This window comes from Lithobates pipiens, unplaced genomic scaffold (genome assembly GCF_037356315.1).
Source record: "Lithobates pipiens isolate NorthernLeopardFrog02 unplaced genomic scaffold, aLitPip1_a1.2 Scaffold_19, whole genome shotgun sequence".
Classification (NCBI taxonomy): domain Eukaryota; kingdom Metazoa; phylum Chordata; class Amphibia; order Anura; family Ranidae; genus Lithobates; species Lithobates pipiens.
The window spans coordinates 85,253,232-85,274,524 of record NW_027507764.1 but is presented as its reverse complement, the minus strand read 5'-3'; the positions used below and the strand labels follow the sequence as shown (position 1 = coordinate 85,274,524).

Sequence of the window (21,293 nt, the reverse complement as noted above, 5' to 3'; positions counted from 1 at the left end):
GCCTGGATCACAGAAGAGGGACCTGAGAAGAGGAGGATCTGGGCTGCTCTGTGCAAATCCACTGCAACAGAGCAGGTAAGTCAAACATGTTTGCTGTTTTTATAGAGGGGGGGGGGGGCCTTTACAATAATTTGAAGTACTTTGACGCCAGTTGATTACCATGACAGCAAATCTGCTACCATTTTTAGTTATAGTTTTATAGTTTTATTTTGTCCAAAGAAAAGTCGGAAATCACGCCAACATATTTCTCTTACAATAAGGTAGGCTTACAGATAGCCGAGAGGACATGCGTTATTATAATATGCATAAAGCCCTCTTGTCTATATGTACCTTAGGGATATAAAGATTAACCATTTCTCTTGCAATATATAGATTCAGGTGTTTTCAGCGTGATGGCCTGTCTCTTAACCACCTTCTACATTCCATTTGTGAACTAGAAGCATGCAGCAGTCTGTGAAAACAAAAAATTGAAGTAGCATTATAGGCAAAACTTCTATTCCAAAATAGGAAGAGAGTAAGGGAAGGGTATAACCCCTGATATATATATATATTGGCACCTGTATCCCAATGCAGAGATTTTTCTTCGAAAAATGGACCAGAACTAGTGTCTCCTTTGGAGGGTTTTCCCTCTATTTTTCTGGGGACAACCCAAATTTATTTTTATTTTTTTGATGACGACCAGAACTAATAGGTTGAATCTCCTTTTAATTGGGGCACAGATGCCAATGAAAACTGACAAGGGTTCTAATCCCTCTCTACTCGACCCAAAACTAAAGCATTTTCCTTTTTTTTTTTTTATTTTTTTTTTTTTTTTCTTAATGCTTTCTATGCATTAAAGTGGAGCTCCACCCGATTTGAACACAATAGCTCATGATGATTATGTAGATGTTCTAATTTAAAAGGACTTTTTTTTTTTTATTATTTTTTTTATGCTGGTCAGTGTGTTTACTTCCTGGATGTGGGGACTGCGGGGATAGTGCGGCTAAAAAATAATTTCCTCTATGCGCACTGACTCCTGGGAGCTTTTGTGATTGTTCCCTGGCGCGAGTTATCTCGTGATTTTGATGCTCCGTTGCCATCACAACAGGGCGGGACTTCCGACGACGCCCATTGTGATGGCAACCTGAGCTGTTGACGGCGCTCCTAATTAAAGTTACTGCGCCTGCGAGAGAACGGGTTTACAACGGGTGGTGCATGCTGGTCGATCAGCAGCACAGTATCCCGGAAGAGGATGCCTGTGGGCTTCACATGCCCACAGGCAAGATGACAACAGTCTGAAGTTTTTAAAGTTTTTATTTTTATAGAGAAAACGGACATTCTGAAGCCTGAAAAATGGGAACAAGTGAGTTAGAATTTTTAATCATATAATCTTTGTCATTGTGCCCAAAAAAAAAGAGAATAAAGGTTGTAGGCAGTGGAACCCCCGCTTTAAGATAAAAAGCCTTCTCTGTGCAGCAGCCTCCCCAATACTTACCTGGGCTCCATCTAGATCCAGCAATGTTGCACGAGAGACTCAGCTGCCTGGGACTCTCCCTCATTGTTGACTGAGACAGCAGCGCCATTGGCTCCCGCTGCCATCAGTAAGGCAATGAGGAGAGAGAGAGTGTGGGGCAAGGCCACAGCTGTGTATGAATGGACACACGGCTCTGCGGCTTGGCTCGTGTGCCCCCACAGCAAGCTGCTTGTTGTGGGGGCACTCAACAGGAGGAAGGGGCCAGGAGTACTGAAGAGGAGGCTCTTGGATGTTTTGTGCAAATTCACTACACAGAGCAGTTAAGTGTGACATGTCTGTTACTTTTAACAAAAAAAAGACTTTAGTGTCATTTAAACCATGTATCGGGCTATAATAAGAAAAAATTGTCCTTTACAGACATAGAAAATTATTTAGGTAGACTGGGTAGTTGTAGTCCGTTGATTGATGCATACCAGCACCCCTGCATTTGTCTGGGTATCTACTATAGCCCTCGCTGATGCCTGACCATGAAAAAGGATTACTATAGCGTTCATGGATCAGCCAGTTGGGCCAGATGTTTTAAATGCTACCTAGTTCGACGAATGTCCCCTTTCAGTTGATGATTTACAGCAACCGGAATGAAAATGTGTCTCCAGTTCATTGATGTGTTTTTGTTTTGTTATATTCTTTAGGATCCATATAGGCCACCATACTTAAGTTCCGGCCGTTTGAAGAACAGTATGTCAGAGAAATCATTGAGTAAGATCCACGTGGGGAAAGTTGCCAAGAGCATTAAAGATTTGCCATACGTTATTTCCCCCATCGTTCGTCGCAGAACATACAAGAAATCTGACAATCTAGATGACACCAGTGAGCTTGAGGAAACTCCCAACGGTGGTATAAATGCCAAGGGTCTTATCCGAAAATGCCTTTATGATCTTGGCACACAAGAAGAAAAGGAGAACTTTAGTGCAAATGAGCAAGGACTCCACCTTTTGCCAGAATCTCCAGAATTTCCTCCATGGCTTGCTAGTTCCTCACTGGATCTTTTGAAGGACATTGAAGACAAAAATGAGGAAAGACCTGGAAACAAAAGAAGTTTTTCACAGGTTGAGACAAGCCCTGGGCAAGACGCAATGGAAAAGAAAAATAATTCGCAGTATAAACGTGCATATGAAATATCGGACCTTCAAGTTAACCCCAGCACAGGTTTAACCATGGAGATTGAGGCCCTCTTTCTTAATGACCTCCAAAAAGATGTTGCTAATGACAAGAATCTGGAAAATGAATTTGTACCTCCTCAGCGGACTCCGGAGAAGCTGTGCTCTGTGAACCCAGTAGCCAAGAATTTGCTGTGTGAGCTAGATGACAACTGCGAGGAGGCAGAGGAGAGTCCTGGTGCTAAAACTAAAAACATTGGGGCCTGGAGCTCAAGTCCAAAAAGGGGTTCTGATCGTTCTAATAATTCATCAATGGAAAAAGAGCTTTCCGATATGGATAAAAGCATGAAAGAACTATCTGTTGAGTCCCAAAATGCTGTTGGTGAGGGCTCATCTCCTGAAGATTCCAACATAGCTGAAACCGTGAAACCTGCCCAAAAAGAGAATGCATGCAGGGGGCGTGTTCTAGCCAACATCACCAATGAGTCCTGGGCATCTCCAGCCACCACCAGGGTGGTACAGAATTCTAAAAAACGTCCCGTGGTAGCTTTTAGAAGCTATAATAGCACCATTAATGCTTCACACATATCGGAAGCTTCCAGAGTGAGTGTTGGCTCAATGGACAAAATACGGGGCTGTACAGGATCCTACCCATTGGCCGTTACTCCAGTGCAAAAGGACAGGATGCGCAGGAGTTTCCAGGTATAAAATGCATAACTGTGATTTTAAAATATATTTATTGAAGTATTCAGTATGTGGTACTTATTAAGGTAGTCCGCAGCTAAGTGTGACCTGTGTCAGTTCAAACGAACCAAAGGACGTAGCCTTCCATTTTGCTATTTGGATCTTGCTTTTTCCTTTATTTTTTTTATTTTTTTCCTGTGCCTGGCTGCACTCCATAAAATCTTTACTAGGTAAAAGCTCCATAACCTCTTAGCAGCCGTCTGTTCTCCTTGGAACAGTTAAGAGTCTGCAGTTAAATAGCTCATTGAATTTAAACTTTTGGCTATTGGGGGGTGCACATGCCTTAAAGTGTTAACCTAAAAAAAAAACAGATCCTGTTCCCTTTTAAAGCAGGTTATACAGCACGGTGCTTGTGCTGTGTAATTTGGCCCCCTGTATCACCAAAAAAAACCTGGCTGATCCTGCCTGGCAGGATCCTGCGGTGAGTCCCTGTTGCATCATTTTGTATATTTTACATGTGTCGTTACATGTTTAGGCCTATTGGTGCACAGCCGTTTCATTCATTCATTCATTCATTCATTCATTCTTGGAGATCTGTACATGGATGAGCTAAAAGTCTGCTGCAGCTTCAGATGGACATAGTTCTCAATGGAATGAGTGCAGTAATTGGCACACTCATAGACCAATGACCATTCCCCCAGCTCTCCAGCTGCAGGAAATACATTTATTTGCTTTCCCCCATCAACACAGTGTTGGCAGGATAATCCCTCCCGCCAAGCAATTTGATAACGATAATTGCATTCAAAATCCAGCAGGCCTCTTGTACCCAATCTGATCGATTTGATAAACTTTGGTGCCTTTAGCTTTCCCATACATGGTTTGATTCCCAGCTGATTTGTGCTGAACCGGCCAAGATTTGAACAGTTTATGGCTGGCCTTTATAAAGTTTTTCACTGAGAGGTCTGCTTTCATGTGCACCCAACACCCTATCCACCCTACTATCATTAATTGTTCACACTCCTACTGAATCGCTTTGACTACAATCTCCCAAAAACACTGGGTATTTGTTTTAGTTTTTTTGTGGGGAAAATTGTGCAGTACAGACCAGCAAGATGTAGCCCCACAAACACTGAAAATCCTCATAAATGATTTTTTATTTATTTTTTCTAAAAAAGTATCAGTTAGAAATTTGATTACATACTGGTGAAGTTGAAAAGAGACATCAAGTCCAACCTATGTGTGATTATGTCAGTATTACATTGTATATCCCTTAGGGGTGCACCGAATGGGTTTTTTGGTGCCGAAACCGATACCGAAAATGAAAAATACACTAGGCCGAAAACCGATACCGAAACAGCACCGATACCGAAAATGACTGTTTTTAAAAAATATTTTCATACAGCAGATGGTCAGAGACTGGGGACATATTACAGGAGATGGTCAGAGACTGCAGGCATGGTACAGGAGCTGGTCAGAGACTGCAGATATGATACAGGAGATGGTCAGAGACTGCAGGCATGATACAGGAGATGGTCAGAGACTGCAGGCATGGTACAGGAGCTGGTCAGAGACTGCAGGCATGGTACAGGAGCTGGTCAGAGACTGCAGGCATGGTACAGGAGCTGGTCAGAGACTGCAGGCATGGTACAGGAGATGGTCAGAGACTGCAGGCATGGTACAGGAGCTGGTCAGAGACTGCAGGCATGGTACAGGAGCTGGTCAGAGACTGCAGGCATGGTACAGGAGCTGGTCAGAGACTGCAGGCATGGTACAGGAGCTGGTCAGAGACTGCAGGCATGGTACAGGAGCTGGTCAGAGACTGCAGGCATGGTACAGGAGCTGGTCAGAGACTGCAGGCATGGTACAGGAGCTGGTCAGAGACTGCAGGCATGGTACAGGAGCTGGTCAGAGACTGCAGGCATGGTACAGGAGCTGGTCAGAGACTGCAGGCATGGTACAGGAGCTGGTCAGAGACTGCAGGCATGGTACAGGAGCTGGTCAGAGACTGCAGGCATGGTACAGGAGCTGGTCAGAGACTGCAGGCATGGTACAGGAGCTGGTCAGAGACTGCAGGCATGGTACAGGAGATCAAAGCAGCCTCACCAGTTCCCCCTCAGATGCAGCCTGCCTGATAAAAATACATGCACAGTGTTTTCCATGTATTCCAATGGCTTTAGTTCACACCATGCAGTCAGTTTCCGGTGTGGAAACTGACTGCATGGTGTGAACTAGAGCCATTGGAATACATGGAAAACACTGTGCATGCATTTTGTGCAAAAAAAAAAAAAAAGCACACGGTACTGCATCTGGTGTGAACTGGCCCCAAGCAAGCTACCTGGTTCCGTTCCAACAGACTTCTATTGGGAATGCTCATATCCTTACCTCTACTAGCAATAACTTAACCCTTCCCCATTCTATCACATGGCGATAAAAAAACTAGCTGGGTCAAAATCAAGATTATTATTATTTTTTATATGGTCAAGTGAGTACAGCCTTTGTCCTGTGACCTGGTTGATATAGCATGGCTCCATTCACACTAGTGGCCAGAGGTAGATAGTCTCAGAGGCAAACAAATGACTTTTGGATGCAGCAGCACTGTGGGCACAAAAAGCTTGATTTAGCTGCGGACAAAACTCTGCGATGCTTGCCCTGGGCACACTCTTTCCCCCTTATGCAGTGTCTAAATGCAGCCTTACCCATGCCCAGATCTGTGCAGTGATCTCCGTGTGTCACGGAGCTGTGCATTGAATTTCCCGGGCGGCTGCAGTAACAATGTCCCACCTCCTGTAATCGCGTCACTCTGATTCAATGTCCCGCCATTGGATCAGTGTACCGTCTGTCACAGGAGGCGGGACATTGTTACTGCAGCCGCCCGGGCAATTCAATGCACAGCTCCGTGACACACGGAGATCACCGCACTGTCGGGGGCGGGAGGAAAGCAGGAGGGAGGACGGAGGACAGAGGACTGGGGACAAGCCAGGAAAACACCCGTGCAATGGGCGGCACCAGGGGGCGGAGCCCCGCACAGGCCCCGCACCCATTTTCGGCAAGATTTTCCTTTCGGCCGATATGTTTCGGCGGCCGAAATTTCGGTGCATCCCTAATATCCCTGTATGTTGCAGTCGTTCAGGTGCTTATCTATTCGTTTCTTGAAACTATTGATGCTCCCTGCTGAGACCACCGCCTGTGGAAGGGAATTCCACATCCTTGCTGCTCTTACAGTAAAGAATCCTCTAAGTAGTTTAAGGTTAAACCTCCTTTTCTTCTAATTTTTTTTTTTTTTTTTCAAATAACATTTATTTTATTATCAGCTTTAACAATACACACTTGGATATCTTGAGAGTACACTTTTCATATTAAACAGTATTTAAACAGAGAGGAGGTCAGTATTCAGTGCAATCTGTGCCAGGTTCTGCTTCTTCACTGAGCTTGGACTGGCTATCATGTGTTTGTGTATCAACAAAAAATTGCTTAATAAGAATTGGTTGGAGTCACTCCAGGTAGAGAGGAGGAAAAGAGAGGATGAAAGTAGAGAAGAACGGGGGGGGGGGGGGAGGAGAGGAGTGTCACCTCAGCTTGTTCACCTGAATATGGTGGGTCCTCCCGATTTTTTTCTTCTAATTTTAATGAGTCTTGTTAAACTCCCTTCTGCGAAAAAGTTTTATCCCTTATTGTAGGGTCACCAGTACGGTATTTGTAAATTGAAATCATATCCCCTCTCAAGCATCTCTTCTCCAGAGAGAATAAGTTCAGTGCTCGCAACCTTTCCTCATAACTAATATCCTCCAGACCCTTTATTAGCTTTGTTGCCCTTCTTTGTACTCGCTCCATTTCCAGTACATCCTTCCTGAGGACTGGTGCCCAGAACTGGACAGCATACTCTAGGTGCGGCCGGACCAGAGTCTTGTAGGTCGGGAGAATTATCGTTTTATCAATGGAGGTGATCCCCTTTTTAATGCATGTCAATATTCTGTTTGCTTTGTTAGCAGCTTGACATTGCATGCCATTGCTGAGCCTATCATCTACTAGGACCCCCAGGTCCTTTTCCATCCTAGATTCCCCCAATGTATAGATTGCATTCATGTTTTTTGCCACCCAAATGCATTAAACGTTTCTACATTGAACCTCATTTGCCATGTAGTTGCCTACCCCATTGATTTGTTAAAATCTTTTTTGCAAGGTTTCCACATCCTGCAGAGAAGTTATTGCCCTGCTTAGCTTAGTATCGTCCGCAAATACTGAGATTGAACTGTTTACCCCATCCTCCCAGGTCGTTTATGAAAAAATTCAATGGGATTGTTCCCAGCACAGAACCCTGGAGGACCCCACTACCCACCTCTGACCATTCCGAGTACTCCCCATTTATCACCACCCTCTGAACTCACCTGTGTAGCCAGTTTTCAATCCTTGTACTCACCCTATGGTCCATGGCAACAGACCTTATTTTGTACAGTAATCATTTATGGGTAATTGTGTCAAATGCTTTTGCAAAATCCTGATAGACTACGTCCACGGGCCTTCCTTTATCTAAATGGCAACTCGCCTCCTCATAGAAGGTTAATAGATTGGTTTGGTTTGGCAAGAACGATTCTTCATGAATCCATGCTGATTACTGCTAATGATACCGTTCTCATGACTAAAATCTTGTATATACTCCCTTTATCATCCCCTTCAAGAGTTTACATACTATTGATGTTAGGCTAACTGGTCTGTAATTCCCAGGGATGTATTTTGGGCTCTTTTTAAATATTGGTGCTACATTGGCTTTTCTCCATCAGCTGGTACCATTCCAGTCAGTAAAAAATTAGGAACAATGGTCTGGCAATTACTTGACTGAGTTCCCCAAGTGCCCTCGGGTGCAAGCCATCTGGTCCCAGTGGTTTATTAAAGCGGTTTTGCACTCAAAATTGCAACTTAATGTTCTTCCTAAGGCTTTGGAGCATAGATGCAGAAATGACCATTAAAAAAAATTATTATGCACTAATTACCTTTTAGCAGAAATTATATTGACTTCTGGGCTCTCCTCCCATGGGAGTAGGCATGTTTATCGCCTTTCCCCGGCTTCGCAATGACCCCTGGGAACTTTGTTATTCTTCCCAAGAATCCGCGGGGGGCGCCGTCATGCCGAAATCTCGTGAGATTTCGGAAGGAAGACGCCAGTCACGTGACGAGGTTGTTTATGTTTTGTTGCCATCACAATGGGGCGGGAACTTCCGGCGACGCCGCCCGTTGTGATGGCAACCCGAAATTCTACGGCGCTGCTCGCTGATATCACTGAGCATGCGCGTGATCGAGCAGTGAATGCTGGGAGCACAGCATTCACCGCATCCAGGAAATCAGTGCTTGTGGGCTTCAAATGCCCACAATAAAAATGGAAACCGCCAGGAGGAATTTTTATAAGTTTACCTCGCGGACGAAATCGGCAAGCAACGGATCTAAAAGCTGCAAGAAGTGAGTGATGGTATAATACTTTAACCAGTTGAGATCCGCGATATAGCCAAATGACGGCTACAGCATGGATCTCTTTTGCCGGGACTACGTCTATTGACGTCGTTCCGTGCACGAGCGGCCTGCGCGCCCCCTGAGGGGCGCGCGCTCTGTGATTGGCGAGTCTGAGACTCGCCTGATCACAGATCCGAGCAAGGGGTCGATCCTGACCCCTTACCACGTGATCAGCTGTCAGCCAATGACAGCTGATCATGTGATACAACGGAGCCGGTAATCTGCTATTATTCCTCCTCGTGCTGTCAGCGCAAGGAGAAAAAAAAAGAGCTGATCACTGGCAGCCGTGATCGGGACATCAGTCCCGATCACGGCCAGCCCTGCCAGTGCCCCCCCAGCAGTGCCCGCAATCTGCCTCAACGGTGCTGCACCCCAGTGCCACATATCCGTGCCCATCAGTGTCATCTACCAGTGCCCATCAGTCCCATCTATCAGTGGTACCTATCAGTGCCCCTTAGTGCCACCCATCCGTGCCATCTTATCTGTGCCCATCAGTACTACCTTATCTGTGCCGCCTTATCTGTGCCCATCAGTACTACCTTATCTGTGCCTATCGGTGCCCACCAGTGCAGCCTCATCAGCGCACTTCAATGAAGGAGAAAAATGACCTGTTTGCAAAATTTTATAACAAACTATTAAACATGATTTTTTTATTTTGCATCTTATTTTGTTTAGCAAAAAATAAAACTCCCAGCTGTAATTAAATACCACCAAAAGAAAGCTCTATTTGTGGGAAAAAAATGATAACAATTTTATTTGGGTACAGTGTTGTATGACCGCGCAATTGTCATTCAAAGTGCATCAGCGCTGAAAGCTGAAAATTGGTCTGGGCAGGAGGGGGGTTTAAGTGCCCAGTAAGCAAGTGGTTAAACGTATAGCGATGTGACACAAGAAAAGAAAATAGGTCAGCGGAATCCCGCTTTAATGTTAAGTTTCCCAAGTCTAATTTTAATTCTGTCCTCTGTTAACCATGGAGGTGCTTCCTGTGATCTCATGAGGATAAACACTGCAGTTTTGGTTACTGAAGCCCCCCCGATTCTCTCATGAAGACTGAGGAGAAGAATAAATTCAATACCTTCGCCATCTCCCCATCTTTTGTAACCAGATGTCCTTCCTCATTCTTTGGGCGCGCAATATGGTCTGTCGCGCCCCGCCCCCTTTTACATACTTAAAGAACTTATTGGGATTTTTATTTTTGCTCTCCTCCACTGTGTCTTTCACATTGTATCTTAGCCGTCCTTATTGCACCCTTACATTTCTTGTTGCATTCTTTATAAAGTCTGAATGCTGATGAAGATGATCCCTCAACCTTGTATTTTTTGAAGGCCTTCTCCTTTGCTTCTATGTAAAAATGCATATAAAAGTTAAGCCATCCAGGACTTTTGTTTTTGATCTTTTAAATTCATTACCAATGGGATGTGTTGGCTAATACCCTTAATTAATATGCTCTTAAAGCAAACCCATCTCTCCTCTGTGTTCTTTGTTCCTAAGATTTTATCCCAATTTATGCTTTCTAGCAAGGTTTGTAGTTTAGTTTAGGTAATTTATGAAGAGAAAGGAACGCACTCACATAGCCACATCTGTAATTCAGTGGGATATACAAAAAGTAAATGGTAAACCTAGGTCGGACTTTAAAGGCATAGGAAACAACAAAGTATGAAAAAAATATTTTATTGGGAAAGTAACAGCATGAATGAAACATTCAAAATGGATTAAAAATCATGTATACTAGTACATAATATACGGTGAGCCCTAGTGTATCGATGCTTTCACCGTTAGGCTTCTTCAGGATACAATCAAGGTTCTACAGATGGCAAATAGAACGGATCTCACTGTCTGAAAATCGAACATAAAAACTTTAAAATCAAACATAATGATATAACAATATAAACTTAAAGCGGGAGTCCGCCGGGAGTGCGCATGTCTTTTTTTTTTTTTTTTGAAAGCCAGCAGCTACAACTACTGCAGCTGCTGACTTTTAAAATAGTGACACTTGCCTGTCCAGCGCGCCCGCGATGTCGGCACCCCGAAGCCGTTCGTCTCTCGGGTGCTGCCGCCGCCATCTTGGGTATGGGAATCAGGAAGTGGAGCCTTTTGGCTTCATTTCCCTGTTCCCTACTGCGCATGCACGAGTCGCGCTGCGCAATGAGGATGGACCCGCTGCCTCTGGGATCTGTGTGTTTCCCAGCAGGCAGCGGAGGACTTTCGGAAAGGGGCGTAATCTACGCCCCTTTCCGCAGAGAGCTATCCAGGAAGTGGGTGCAGATACCTGTACTGTACAGGTACCTGCACCCCCCCTCCCCCCCTGAAAGGTGCCAATTGTGGCGCCGGAGGGGGGGAGGATTCCAATGAGCGGAAGGTCCACTTTAGGGTGGACCTCCGCTTTAAAAAACGTTAGTCTGTTCAATAGGAAAAGCCATACAACATATGGATACATACACAAAAAAAAATAGTATATAATATGTTTATGAATGAGCAATACCTTGCAGATAGATTTGTTCAAATAAGCATATCCAGGCAATAGCTCAAAAATACCATCCTAATAGAGACTGATTTGTGTTAGTCTGTATACATGCATAGTAAAGCCAGCCCAATCTGACAAACAATATAAAATGCAATAATTATCAAAACAAACAAAATGACACCATAGATGTATATTTGTCAGAGCAATACTCATAAAAATACCTGCCAACGAGTAGAAGTCAAGATTGGCCAAGAAGTTCCGAAGAGCAGGGGCAGAGTAGAATGGATAGTGTGGAACAAAAAACTACAGAACGGCAGATTTCTTGGGCTTGCAAAGCCCACCAAACATTATAGTTGCTACCCGATCCAGATGCAGTACTGGGGAATATATATAGCAGACTCTGAGATGGGGGGGGAAAACAGCAGAAAATTAGGAAAGGTTAATAAGATGGTACGTTATATGTATCTTGATGCCAGTAAGCATAAAACCCTACTTCAAGAGTGAAGCAATAAAGCATGGCCCCTGGGAGACAGTCTTGTGCTGGTCTTTGCACCAAAACAGCGGACCAACCAGCAAACAGCGATGACGGCGGTAAAAAACGGTGCCAAAAAAGAGCAAAGACAGGTCACGGGGCAGAGTAGGCAGGCCACAGTCAAATCCATGTGTCCCCACTCTGCACAATCCCCACGCCGGAAGGGACAGGCCACCAAGTACCAAAACACAAACGAGTCCACCAGCCGCCCAAACTAACGCAGCAAAGGTGCATCTTAATTTACAAAATCCCCATACTGAGAAGGACAGCATAAACAAACACCAAGGCATGAGTGGATCCGCCACGACAAAAAAATAAATAAAATTGCATAGTATCCATTTACAGGCGTTTTTTGTGCAAAAAATGGCACCTGTAAACTGCCTCTTCTGCAGCCCCAGTGTGATGGCCTGCGTGTTCTCACACTGCGGCGGTGGCGCTTTCAGTACAGGAAAAAGTCCTGCAAGCGGCATGTTTGGGGTGGTGCGGGAGCGCTGTATACAATGCTCCTCCAGCGCCTTAAAAGCAATTTGAAAGCGGTGCTAGGCGGGTGCTTTTAATCCCTTCTGGGGGGGTTAAGAGCTTCGCTAGTGATGCCAAAGTGCCGATATATCAGCGATAAAGCGCCACTAAAACTAGCTGCGTTTTTACTGCTAATGCCTGCCCCAGTGTGAAAGGGGTCGTACTGAGAACGGGGACTAGCAAAAAGCTGGTTTTTCAGGTGATCTTAAAATGCAGCACAGATTTCCTTTTGGGCTAGGACAACTGATCTGAATACATCCATAAGCCACCAAAAGAGCATCTCAAACCAAACCTTTTTTCATAGTAATCACGTGGAATCCCTAAAACTGGGGTGCACTAATAAGCAGATCTTGATTTGGGAAACAAACCAAGAACTGGAGCCCCCAGACACACATGTCCACTTTATGTGATGGGTGGCCTCACTGACCAGTACCGGGAGAGTGTCGGCTATCTCTTTGGCTTTTTTTCTTTTTTTGGCTTGGTCTATATTTCTATAATGGAGCACCTGATGTTTGGTGCACTAGGGCAGTGGTCCCCAACCTTTTTGGCATCGAGGACCGGCTGCGTGGAAGAAAATTGTGCCAAGGCCCGGTTGGGGGGGGGGGGGGGGGACCCATAGGGGGTAAGCGATTTTCCGTGGCCGGTTTGTCAGCACTTTATTTCTATTATTACATTGTAGTAATTAATAAAATAGTACAACTCACCATAATGCAGAATTAGTGGCAGCCCTGAGTGTGTTTCTTGCCATGTTACCTGCCACCAGATGCGGAATGTCACTTGCCATGTCACCTGCCACATTGCCTGTCACTAGATGGGGAATGTCACTTGCCACGTCCTTTGCCACCAGATGCGGAATGTCACTTGCCATGTTGCCTGCCACAAGATGCGGAATGTCACTTGCCATGTCACCTGCCACGTTGCCTCTCACCAGATGTGGAATGTCACTTGCCACGTCACCTGTCACCAGATGCGGAATGTCACTTGCCATGTCACCTGCCACATTGCCTCTCACCAGATGTGGAATGTCACTTGCCACGTCACCTGTCACCAGATACGGAATGTCACTTGCCATGTCACCTGTCACATTGCCTCTCACCAGATGTGGAATGTCACTTGCCACTTCACCTGTCACCAGATGCGGAATGTCACCTGCCACATTGCCTGTCACTAGATGCAGAATGTCACTTGCCACGTCACCTGCCATGTTGCCTCTCACCAGATGTGGAATGTCACTTGCCACGTCACCTGTCACCAGATGCGGAATGTCACTTGCCATGTCACCTGCCACATTGCCTGTCACTAGATGCAGAATGTCACTTGCCACCACACCTGCCATGTTGCCTCTCATCAGATGCGGAATGTCACTTGCCATGTTGCCTGCCACAAGATGCGGCGTGTCACTTGCCAGGTCACCTGCCACGTTGCCTCTCACCGGATGCAGAATGTCACTTGCCATGTCACCTGCCACATTGCCTGTCACTAGATGCAGAATGTCACTTGCCACGTCACCTGCCATGTTGCCTCTCACCAGATGGGGAATGTCACCTGTCACCAGATGCGGAATGTCACTTGCCACGTTGCCTCTCACCAGATGTGGAATGTCACTTGCCATGTCACCTGCCACATTGCCTGTCACTAGATGCAGAATGTCACTTGCCACATCACCTGCCATGTTGCCTCTCACCAGATGCGGAATGTCACTTGCCATATTGCCTGCCACAAGATGCGGAATGTCACTTGTCACGTCCCCTGTCAGGATGCCTGTCACCAGATGTGGACTGTCACTTGCCACACTGCCTGCAACTGCATTGGTGGCAGCACTGGTCCATCTAGCACAGAAGGGCACCCAGTGAAGGCAGGAGAGCAGTGAGAGATGATGTCATCTGCTCCCTGCTCCATTTCCGACATTGAGGCTGATAGGACGGGAGAGCAGCGATGCGGGGGGTCGGAGAGATGATGTCATCTCTCTGCTCCCCGCCGCACTTCCGACATTGAGGCTGACAGGGTGGAAGAGCAGCGATGCGGGGGGCGGAAAAAGATGTCACCTGTCATATTGCCTGCCCGCTCGCTATCTCTTCCACCCGGTGCTTATATGCTGGCCGCCCGGCTGTCTCATGCTGCCCGGCCGTGCCCGCGGCCCCGCTGAAGAAAGGCCACGGCCCGGGGGTTGACGACCCCTGCACTAGGGGCTTTGTGGAGGACATATGATGCTTTGTGGCCATTTCTGGAGGCATTCCTGTTCCACACCCAGTGGCAGTTTATCCACTGTGAGGAAAGTACAATGGATATAAAAAGTCTACACACCCCTGTTAAAATGTCAGGTTTCTGTGATGTAAGAAAATTTAGACAAAGATAATTTCAGACCTTTTAGGCTGGGTTCAGACATGTGCGGTGCAAAATTGCTGCTCCGGTTTCCGTGCGAAGAGGAAAATGATTCATTCAGCAGTTCCTCTTCATTGTAGCTCAGGATCAGCTGACTAGGGGGGAGAGAATTTGTGTTCAGAACCGAACACATCTGCGATTCAGATGCGCTCCCATTGAAGATTATGTGCCTGTAATTTGCATCGCTCTGCCTAAAAAAAAAAAAAAATAAAAAAAAAAAACACTTTTTTTATGTGCAATGCAGAGTTCGGATGCATGCACATATGCCAACCAGAGCCATTGAAAAGAACATATTTTCACATGTTCTGCAAATTGGATGCGGTGTAAGCTGCCTTCCAGTTCGCATATGTGTGACACCAGCCATAATAAGACCTATAAACTGTACAACTCAGTTGAACAACAACCTGAAATATTTTAGGTGGAGGGATGTAACATAAAATAAAACAATATGGTTACATAGGTGTGCACACCCTTAAACTAATACTTTGTTGAAGCACCTTTTGGATTTTATTGCAGCACTAATCTTGACTTGGCAATATTTGCCCACTCTTCTTTGCAAAAAGCACTCCAAAGCTGTCACAATGCGAGTGCATCTCCTGTGCACAGCCCTCTTCAGATCACCCCACAAATTTTCAATGGGATTCAGGTCTGGGCTCTGGCTGGGTCATTCCAAAACTTGAATCTTCTTCTTCTGGTGAAGCCTGAAGGTTTTGTGCCAATATTGACTGGTATTTGGAAATGTTCATAATTCCCTCTACCTTGGCTAAGGCACCTGGTATATCTAATGCCTTGGGAATTCTTTTGTACACTTCTCCTGATTAATACTTTTAACAATGGGATCCCTCTCATGCTTTGGAAGCTCTCTGCGACCCCCCCTCCCCCGCTGTAGGATACAACTAAGAACATGTCAGGAAAGACCTCCTAGAACAGCTGAACTTTTATTTGGGGTTAATCGGAGGCACTTTAAATGATGGCAGGGGTGTACTGACTCCTGTTTTAACATGAGTTTAAATGTGAATTGCTTAATTCTGAACACAGCTACATCCCCAGTTATAAGAGGGTGTGCACACTTATGCAACCACATTTTTTTTTTTTTCTACACCCCCCTCTATTTATCTTTATCTTTCTCGTTTTTTACATCACAGAAAGCTGACATTTTAAGGGGTGTGTAGACTTTTTTTTTTTTTTTTTTTTTTTTTATATCCACTGTATGTGTCCCTATAGAGAACTTGCTAAAAACCTGGGCAATTAATGTGTAAAGAATTTGATGAAAACTGCTTAATGCTGAAGATGTTTTTCACAAGTACCTACATTTCTGCTGTTGAACTTGAAATTGGTGGATGACATAACTGAGAGAAATCATAGATATTTTAACATCTATTTTTTATTTTTTTTTTCCCCTTTTTAGGGGCAGGTAGACACACCGTACCGGACACCAAAAAGCGTGCGTCGAGGCGCTGCGCCAGCTGAAAATGTGAAAATCCTGGGAACACCTGACTATCTGGCTCCTGAGTTGCTATTGGGAAAAGCACATGGTGAGTTTCTCTTTCTTCATTGGACATCTTTTATTTTTTTAACAGCTTCCCGACCGCCTCACGCAGATATACTGCGGTAGAAAGGCTCGTACAGGCAGATTAACTTACCTGTACGTCGCCTTTTTAAGATGCGGCCTGTGGGTGTGCGCGCACCACCAGGAGATCCGTGAGCATGGAAGAATGGGGAAATGCTAATGTAAACAAACATTTCCCTGTTCTGCCTAATGACACTTATCACAGCTCCCTGTAATCGGGAGCGGTGATCAGTGTTGTGTCACACACAGCCCCCCCCCCCAGTTAGAATCACTCCCTAGGACACACTTAACCCCTACTGCACCACCTAGTGGTTAACCCCTTTACTGCCAGTCACATTTACACAGTAATCAATGCATTTTAATTGCACTGATCGCTGTATAAATGTGAATGGTCCCAAAATCTGGCCAAGTGTCCGATGTGTCTGTCATAATGTCAGTCCTGATAAACGCTGATCGTCACCATTGCTAGTTAAAAAAATAAATAAACAAAAATGCCATTAAACTATCCCCTATTTTGTAAACGCTATAACTTCTGTGCAAACCAATCAATAAACACTTATTGCAATTTTTTTTTTTTTCAAAAATATGTAGAAGTGTGTGTGTGTGTATATGTATATATATATGTGTATATATATATATATATATATATATATATATATATATATATATATATATATATATATATATATATATATATATATATATATATATATGTATATATGTATATATGTATATATGTATATATATATATATATATATATATATAGTGTGTGTGTTTACGTTTTATTGTAACAAAAAGTAAAAAAAAATTTTGGTTTATAGCGCAAAAAATAATAACTGCAGAGGTGATAGACTACCACCAAAAGAAAGCTCTATTTGTGGGGGGAAAAAAGGATGTCACAAAAAGTGCTCTGGTCTTTGGCCAGCCAAATGGTCCGGGGCTTAAAGTGGTTGTAAACCCTTACAACACACTTTGACCTACAGGTAAGCCTAGATTAAGGCTTACCTGTAGGTCTAAGAAATATCTCCTAAACTGTGTTGGTTTAGGAGATATTTGCTGTAGACAGCGGCGCGCAGGCGCACTGAGCGCGCCGCAGTTAACGGCGATATGCCGCGAGTGGCGGCTCCCATGCGCGGGAGTGACGTCATTGCGGCTCCGACGAATGACGGCGCAGCGAGACCCACCAAGAAGATGGGAGGCTCCGGACTACAGGGGACAGCGGTGACTTCGCTGGTAACTGACACATAATGGATTACTACCAAATGATGCATAGTAGTCCATTATGCTTTACCTTTGCAGGGAATCAAAGAGGAAGTAAACCCATTAGGGTTTACTTCCTCTTTAAGTGGTTAATTTGGGTGATACAAAAACCATGCAGACCTCTGATTTTGGGCTCCATCTTTTGCCACCACATTCACAATCAGTAAAGAACTGTGTGCCCTGTAAGGCATGTATGGCTAAAGGAGCACAGGGACACCTTTTGGATAGCAACATTGTTTATCTGGGGTGGAGGGGGGTATTCAATTTAGATACACAAACAAATTTAAGCTGAACTCCCAGCTCAAACTTGCAAGTAGTTTTTTCACAAAAGGAAAAAAAAAAATGTTTACCGGTAATGGGTTTGTCTCAGCCCTGTAACTGCTACATCTGCAGGGCAGCTTGTTCTGTTGAAAAACAACTTACTGGCTGGATCACCGAAAGAAAAGAGCCTAAAAAGAAAACTAATGCAACAATTTCATCTTAAGCCTCGTGCACACAGTACGAAAATCAGAAGGGTATTGTCATTTGACAGGCTTTTGTCCGAAGTTGTTACCGTTCTTGGTACGCTCCTTTCAACAATTGTGTTCCGATTTTCGGCCAAAAAATGTTGGCTGACGGGCTAGTAAATCTTTGTCAAACAGCTCCACGTCTGCTTTTCGGCTGGTCGGTACACAAATCCATCACACAAAAGTACAAACGTGCATGCTCGGAATCAAAGCTCACCAAACACGACATTATCAGAAGGGGCCCAAAGGGTGGCGCTCAAGAGCTGAAATTCCTCATAGTACGTCACTACGGTCGTGTTTGTGGCACAACAACTTGTATAACATTGGTATGCAAGACCAGATCCTGGGCACACACTAGTGGTGCGTACCTTCGCTGGTCTCCTGATTCAATACGATTATCTGGTCAACTATTCAATGATTACCGATGAACTCCCACTTCTGCTTGGGCCGCCTTCCTCCCTGCAATCTGCTGGGACACATCACAGGTCCAAGAAGATTGCCCGGCCATTCAGGACAGGGCAGTGAGACATGCGCACCCAGATGTGAAGCTGCAAGTAGTATTGCCAGCGCCGTGGACAGGCGAGGGTGGGAAGGGAGGGTTTGGGTGGCCACGTCGCTGGATTGTGGGACAGGTGAGTGTCTTTATTAAAAGTCAGAAGATACATTTTTTATTTTTAGTCTTGTAGCTGCTGACTTCTAATAAACAAAAAATTGACTGGAACGCCACTTCAGCCCCAGAAGATTTGGCTGCTGAATGACCAGGCCATTTTTTGCGATATGTCACTGCGTCACTTTAACTGACAATTGCACGGTCATGCGGCGCTGCACCCAAACAAAATTGATGTTCTTTCCCACAAATAGAGCTTTCTTTTGGTGATATTTGATCTCTGTTTATTTTTTGTGCTATAAACAAAAAAATATAATTTTGAAGGAAAAAAACGCATTTTGTACTTTGCTATAATATCTTATTATTATTATAATTTTTATGGTGGACACATCAGACACTTTTTTAGACATTTTTGGGACCATTGGCATTTATACAGCGATCAGTGCTATAAAAATGCACTGATTACTGTAAAAATGTCACTGGCAGGGAAGGGGTTAACACTAGGGCGATCAAGGGGTTAATTGTGTTCCCTAGTTTGTGTTTCTATCTGTAGGGGACTGACTAGAGGAAATGACAGATCTTGATTCCTAGCTAGTAGGAACACACAATCTGTCTCTACTCACAGAACAGGGATTTGTATGTTTACACACGCACGTCCCTGTTCTGCCTCTCGTGCCCACGATTGCTCGCGTTCATTGAGACCATCGGCCACGAGCATAGACACCCCCGATGTGATTGCCAGGCCCGCCTCTCTCCTCTCACTTCTGGCTCTCCTGTCACGTCTTGTGTCTCTCCTGACCTCAGTGGGGAATTCTCAAACAACGTCAGTTTTGCTGTGTTTACATGCTGCATTTAGCCGCGTTTAGCTGCGTTTGCGTTTTAGAAGCGTTTGAAAAAAACGCGGGGGGGGGGGGGGCCTAAAGAAAACAAATGCAGTCAACACATGAAGAATTGGTAAGCTGCAATACCTTTTTTTTTTTTTGTTTTGTTTTGTTTTGTTTTGTTTTGTTTTGTAAGCAGTGCAAGCATCAGAGTTTTACATGGTATCAGCCTCTTTCAATCCACCATACAGCCGGACTCAGTAGATTATTGAAATGTGATTCTTTAAAATGGTTGTAAACCCCAGTCATGAAATCTGGACAGATCACATACAGTATATCTGTAATGTTTACTTGTTTCTCTCCAAATCTGAGTGTCGTTTCTCTCTGGTGCTTCGTTCCTCTGTTATCCGTCACTTCTTACAAGTTTTCCCGACACATAAGATACAATTTCTGTTGGGAGGGAGTACAGCACACAGCTTGTCTATTCAGAATGCAGCTCTACATGTTCCATAATTTCTCTGCCTATGTAGGGGGGGGGGGGTGTCCTCCTCAGTGTATAAGAACTGTAACTGCAGCTCTCCACTCCTTCCTCTGTACTCGGATGCAAAAGGGGTGTAGACAAGAGAAGACTGCAGATAAACATGTAAAACTTATGTAGGAGGATTTGTTTAATCTCTGTGTATCCTGAGACTGTTCACTCACCAGGTAACATAGTTGTGTGTATAGTCCGCATTTAAACTTTTTTTTTTTTCTTTGGTAAAGTTTCCTTCACTTCCTATAATTTGTATTTTTTTTGTGTACAGGATTTCTGAATTGTGGTAAGTTATACATTGCTGCTTTGGTAGTGGGATGCTGCTGTATTCAGTCATTGGAATGAGAACAGTGTTCAAATTTTATATATTGTTCCCCTATGACTCCCACAGTTCATACGGTTTTACTAACACTAAAAATTGGCAATGATCACTGCAGTGCAAATCTTTATAGGAAATGTCCACCAAAATCCAGGAAATGAGAAAAAAAAAATCTACCTTTTTTGCAGTAGATCCTTTCCCTAACCCCCCCCAAAAAACACATTGTAAGGGTTAAATGCTCATATCTAGGTGGCTGGAATAAGGAGAAACTGCCTCCTTTTTAAGCCACAGTGGCACACTCCCCTCCATCCACCACATACAATATAGGGTTAGTAGCCCTGCATTGTACATGATGATGTCGAGGGACTGTCTGCAGATCCAAGCCCTAGGAAGAAAAGGGCATCACCTAAGTGTAGATTGGTTAAGTAATTCACCTGTTCTTCTACGTCCTACAAATAACAAGCATTCTCCCCTATGCAGTGAAAGGTGGGAGTACAGCAAGGGTAGCTCTATACTGTGGAAGCTGTGGCCAAAAAAAGGCAAGCGAAGGACAAAGGACCGGTCATTAGCTGTGTCTGTAGGCTCCTTACAGGTGATATTATTTTATGCCTTGCCATATCTTGTTCCATGTGTTGGTCAGGAATCATCAAATAAGATATTTGTTCTTGCCCATTGAAGGGCACATGAAGTGTTTTTTACCTTTTTGGTTTCAGCTGCCTAAGGGTCAGTTCACACCACATGCAGTCCAGTGCGGGGGGGGGGTTAGCATCAAAAACGCATGTAAAGTAGCTTATATGGTTTTTAATGGCATCATTTACACCAGAGCCTGCATTCCAGTGCATTCCAGTTCCAGAAAAAAAAGACCATGCTGTGGATCATGTTTCTAAGAAGATTGAATAGTCTGCCTCTGAAGATCAGGTAGTTCTTGGCCTGAAATATTGGTTGATTTACTAAAACTGGAGTGTGCAAAATCTGGTGCAG

General features: G+C 44.5%; 1 protein-coding gene across 1 annotated transcript in view; it reads left to right on the top strand.

Annotated features, from left to right (window-relative positions):
* Positions 1 to 21,293, top strand: part of MASTL (microtubule associated serine/threonine kinase like) — a 53,875-nt gene that overhangs the window by 19,266 nt on the left and 13,316 nt on the right. The window contains exons 8-9 of the mRNA XM_077491027.1: positions 2,146 to 3,315; positions 16,105 to 16,231. Coding sequence (XP_077347153.1) covers positions 2,146 to 3,315; positions 16,105 to 16,231 — 1,297 coding nt within the window. The remainder of the gene's footprint in view (positions 1 to 2,145; positions 3,316 to 16,104; positions 16,232 to 21,293) is intronic.